Source organism: Lipotes vexillifer, unplaced genomic scaffold (genome assembly GCF_000442215.2).
Source record: "Lipotes vexillifer unplaced genomic scaffold, Lipotes_vexillifer_v1.1 scaffold623, whole genome shotgun sequence".
Taxonomy (NCBI): Eukaryota; Metazoa; Chordata; class Mammalia; order Artiodactyla; family Lipotidae; genus Lipotes; species Lipotes vexillifer.
The window spans coordinates 4880-10042 of record NW_006796847.1 but is presented as its reverse complement, the minus strand read 5'-3'; the positions used below and the strand labels follow the sequence as shown (position 1 = coordinate 10042).

Sequence of the window (5163 nt, the reverse complement as noted above, 5' to 3'; positions counted from 1 at the left end):
AAAAAAAAAAAAAAAAAAAAAATCCAGAAAAGATTTCAGCTTAAAACAGCACTGACATTTTCATACCTTAACTCGTGAATATTTTTAAATGCTTTTTGCAAAAAAAGTAAAACTGTAAAGTAAATGATGCGTGTTCATCTGTAGCTTTATTTATTTATACTGGTCACTATTGATGTTCTTTCACTGGTATTATTTATCAGCAAATTAGTTGACATGTTGACATTTCAGTTTTATGGCTTGTGATTTATTTGCTGTACCTTAGGATCACGGTTAAAAATATGAAATACTGGTGAACCACAGGGTGAAATAGAGACAAAACACTAGAAGATCCTTGGCTTTTAATCTGGTTTTGACCAAGGTAAAAATAAATAAATTTACAGTTATAACGGGTTGGAATTAGGGAGTCCAACTTTGAAAAGTACTTTAACATTTTTTTTCCCTTCTTATGAAAATATTTCCTTGAGTAATGAATAGTACAGTGCCTAGAGAGCTTTCCATTTTTCCTTTGTGCCAAATCAAGTCTTTGAGTTATTTAGTCATTTCAGGACGCCTAATGGGAAATGTTGCCTTGTACATCATCACAAGTAGTTTTTGTTATAAAAGTTTTACTTTTTTTTTTTTTTTAACAGGCATTGCAGCCTCATTTGCTGTCAAGCTTTTTAAAGCATGGATGGCAGAAAAAGATGCCAACTCTGTTACCTCCTCTTTGAGAAAAGCCAACTTAGACAAGAGGCTACTTGTAAGTGTTGTTTGGGCAAAGGGTTGTATGTTTCATGCTTCTGCCTTGGCTCTGTCAATTGTGATGTAATACATAACTGAAATGCCCGAGTCTGTGTCGAATTGGAACATGGTTCTTTTTATTTCTGTGTTATTGGCAGATAGAAACTAATTCCAGTTTAATCTTTGTTGCATAAATAAATGGAATGATAAAATTAAAGAGTCATAGGGAGTACAGAGACTTTCAAATTTAGAAGTTTGTTGACATAGTGATAACATTTATCAGACTTAACTCTTTTACAGCTAATAACTATAGAAATTTAAAGTTTTAATATGAAATTTAAAGTCACATCGATCCCACCTAATTAGACATTTGTGATTATCTTGGGTCGTAGGTGAATGACACTGACCTCAAATACACGTTCGTTTGTTAACAAAATAAAAGGTTAAAGAAGATTCCTTGTTTATACTAAGATTCCTTGGAAATACTTAGATATTTAAGAAAGCTAACAAGTTAATAGTAGTAATTTGAAGCTCCCAGTATCATGATTGCTTGATTATATTTTTACTTCTCTTTGTATTTTTCAAAGAAAATCAAGAAAAATACTTTGTCCTCATAATTCCTATCTGCTCCCTATAATTTCTTTCTGCCAGAAGCAACAGCTGTGCAGATGACAGAGATTGCTTCAAGTGAAATTGCTTTTAAAATTTTAGGACAAAGTCTAAAATTGCAAGACATGCTTGCCATCTTCTCTTTACCTAGTTACTTATCTGTTTTCTCTTCCATTGTGTTCTGTGCAAGGGTGTTGATTCATGGGATAATTCCAAATCTGGCTCATTGTAAACTCTTGTATTTTCAATGACTTAAAATTCCTTTATCTCTTGAGGTTTACCTAAAATAGCCCTATTTGGGTCTTGGAAGTCTTTAGAATATGATAAAGAAGAAAAATTAAGTCTAGATTCTTGTTAATTTCTGCCACTGATAATACTTTTCATTTAACTTATATTTATTAAGTGCCTGCTCTGTGCCAGGCACAGTCCTAGAAGCTGTGGAGCCAGTAGAGGCAGGACAGAAAAGTTTCCTGCCTTCATGGAACCTACTCTCTAGCAATGAAGGGTATATAGAAGTCACAGAAGACAAGTGAATAGGTTGCTGATGTGGGTGGAAGTTCATATGAAGGAATATATTCGTGTCCCGGAGTCTGGATTAGCTGTATCTTGGCAAGGCCCCAGCCCTTTCATTCTGGATCCCAGGCTGAAGGAGCAGCTCCCACCTGGGCTATTCTGTCCTCATGGCAGAGGACAGGAACACAGGTGACTGAAGGGAGACATTCCGGTGCTTTAAAAGCTCACCTTCTTTCGTCAAAAGAAGTCACTGAGAAGCCTGGTGTGGGGTAGGAAGGTTTAGTCCACTCATGGGCTACTTCTCCACCTGTGAAGACAGATACAGCAAGGAGGGTCTTCACTGAGTACTTGTTTAAGGGAGAGGGGTGGGGGGTGAACTGTTAGGAACAAAGATACAATTACAACTTAACCACAAAAGACTTAGTTATTTCTTAAAGCATGGTTCCTTAAAGATGCCAGCAATAGGCAGAGCTTGGTTAACTTAATTAGGTTACTTCATTAAAATTTTTTTGATATATTTCCTTTTTGAAAAACACATATCATTTAATTGTTCTTACTACGTTTCTTTGTCTCCATATGATTTGAACACGAAAAGCAGAGGTAGCACTTTCTACCAGAAACTCCATGAGGACAGGGTGGCTGTGCCTTAGAACCATGCCTGCCTGATATCATGCCCCCATCACTGGAAAAGGGAATGATCAAGACATTGGCTAGAAACTTTTCTAGGAGCTGAAGATATTGAAATAAATCAAGCAGGCAACCTGTGCCTTTATGGGGCTTACATTCTGTTTCAGGGGGACAGGCAATAAACTAAATAAACAATTAAAATAATATGTGGTATAATAAAAAGTGAAAAGTGCTCCGAGGGAAAAACTAAATAGGGAAGCACTGAGGAGTGTCAGTGTGGTACGAGAAGGGCCTCTCTGATAAGGTGACATTTGTGTGAAGAAGCGATCTATTTAGATATCTCCAGGAAGAGTATTCCAGGCAAAGGCAACAGAAAATGCAAAGGCTTTGAGACATGGCATGTTGGGGACAGCAAGAAAGAGAGAGGAATTAGTATGAGCAAAAATGTAGGAGATCAGGTCAGAGTCATAGTAGGTCCCCTATCATCTAAGAACTTCGGCTTTTATTCTGAGTAAGATGAAAAGTTTTTTGGAAAAGTCTCTGCAAAACGTGCGTAATGTGATTTTGGGGTCTTAACAGGATCTCTCTGGCTGTTGCATTGGGAGCAGATTCAGGAGGAAGGGCAGAAGTAGGGAGACCTTAATCTAGGGATGAGGTGATAAAGGTTTTTACCTGGGTAGGATTTTTTTTTTTTTTTTTTTTGCAGTACGCCGGCCTCTCACTGTTGTGGCCTCTCCCGTTGCGGAGCACAGGCTCCGGACGCGCAGGCTCAGCGGCCATGGCTCAGGGGCCCAGCCGCTCCATGGCATGTGGGATCCTCCCAGACCTGGGCACGAACCTGTGTCCCCTGCATCGGCAGGCGGACTCTCAATCACTGCGCCACCAGGGAAGTCCTGGGTAGGATTTTTGTAATAAATGCAAACTGTGTTCCAAGTTAGTAAAGGTCATGACATGATTTATACTGATTTTAGCTCAGTTTAATCTGAATAATAATTTTTAAGATGTTATGTATCATTCATAATGACTGTGGTTATAGTTCATAAAAATAAATTAAAAACCACTAGTAACATGTTTGATGATGTCTTACTCTGAACATAACTTTCCATCAGAATTTGCAGTCACGTTCTCCCTAAATTGAGTATTGAATGCCGGCACGAGTAACAGAGTAATTATTGCCTTTGGGGTCACACAGCTATGCCCTTAAATATTTCTGGCTGCATAATTTGGGTCAAGCTCCTTAGCCTTGTTGAGACTTAGTTTATTTTTGTAGAAAACTTTCTACTTTTTACAGTTATGAGTAAAATGCCCACCACCTCTTGATTCATAGAAGAAACTCAAAATTAAACTAGTTCCCTGCCCCCACCCCCAAATTTGAAAGGCCTCTTGAATGGTAGAATAAATATCAGTGACAACATTTCAGTCAGGTATGAAATGTTTGCTTTAACATGAATGTGTGTTTGATAGCTGCTCCCACCAACTCTGTTCTGACATTTTGAAACTGATGACTCAACAAGGCAAATTATGGGATGATGGTACAGAGAGTATTGAAATTTGAGTCATGACAGAAGCCATCTGGCTATGTCCCTATGCTTGGTGGCAAACTCGTTGCAGATCTTTCTTCTGAGATTTTTATTGAAGCCCCATAGCCATTGGCCATCTATATATGCAAATCTCACCATCCTAAAAGTTTGGATCTATTTTATAGACTCTGCAGCAGTCTGAAAAATGTGAGAGCTTTGAAAATTGCCTTCCTTTCTTAGTTGGGTGTTGGCGTCACACAGGGTTAGAACATGACTAAGTGTTCCTGAGACTCTGCCGAGCTGTGTAAGGTGAAATGGAAGTGAGGTAAGAATATGAGAGCAGCCATGGTGTGCTGCTCTTTTAAAAAATTTCCAACAGAATTATGTAATGAATTGAAGAGATAGTAGGGCGGATTTAGATTAGATCTCGCCCGTGAACTTAATTTAGAGCCACCATCGTTAAGAGATACAACAAAAATTCCCTTTAGCTCTGAGCTGTTATTTTAGAATAATAGCAGCATTTTCCTTAATGAAATGCTGAATAGAGGTCCTTGAGATGATAATAGTCAATGTTGTTTTCCTCATATTATCTCAGATCATTTCAGCGTTACTAAAACTGGCTTTGGTCTGTTAACTCATAGTTAAGGAAACAGTGTGGTTAATGATTTCAGTTTTTTCTAGTCAGTTTAAAATAATCCCAACGTTATTCAGGGTTATCATCTTATTTGTACTTAATTTAGCAAATTTAGCTCTGTTTTTGTACATGCTACACTTTGATTAAAAGAAAAAGTAAATAGCAGTGCCAAATGAGTGCAACTAATTTATGTAAGTTGCTTAGCATTTTTTATTCTCTTTCCTTGTCAAATTGCCTAATTTTGGAAGGTACCTTAGCAGATGCTCAAGAAATATATCCGAGATTTATTCTTTTGAAAAACTCAATCCTTCTTTTCTTCCAAATATGAGATATTCTAAGTGTTCTCTTAATATGAAAATGTTGTTCTTTACGCTTGCTGAAATGTGAATGGCATGTTGTATAACAGTCTCTCTTCTTTTCTCTCCCAGGAGCTCTTTCCAGTTAACAGACAGAGCGTGGATCATTTTGCTCAGTACTTCACTGACGCAGGTCTTAAGGAGCTCTCCGACTTCCTCCGAGTCCAGCAGTCCGGGCACCAGG

At 37.8% G+C, this 5163-nt stretch overlaps 1 protein-coding gene across 1 annotated transcript in view; it reads left to right on the top strand.

Annotated features, from left to right (window-relative positions):
• BZW2 (basic leucine zipper and W2 domains 2) overlaps positions 1–5163 on the top strand; it is a gene marked incomplete at its 3' end in the record, with an annotated part of 33018 nt that overhangs the window by 24581 nt on the left and 3274 nt on the right. Inside the window, exons 6-7 of the mRNA XM_007469031.1 lie at positions 630–739; positions 5052–5149. Of these exons, the coding sequence (XP_007469093.1) occupies positions 630–739; positions 5052–5149 (208 nt within the window). The remainder of the gene's footprint in view (positions 1–629; positions 740–5051; positions 5150–5163) is intronic.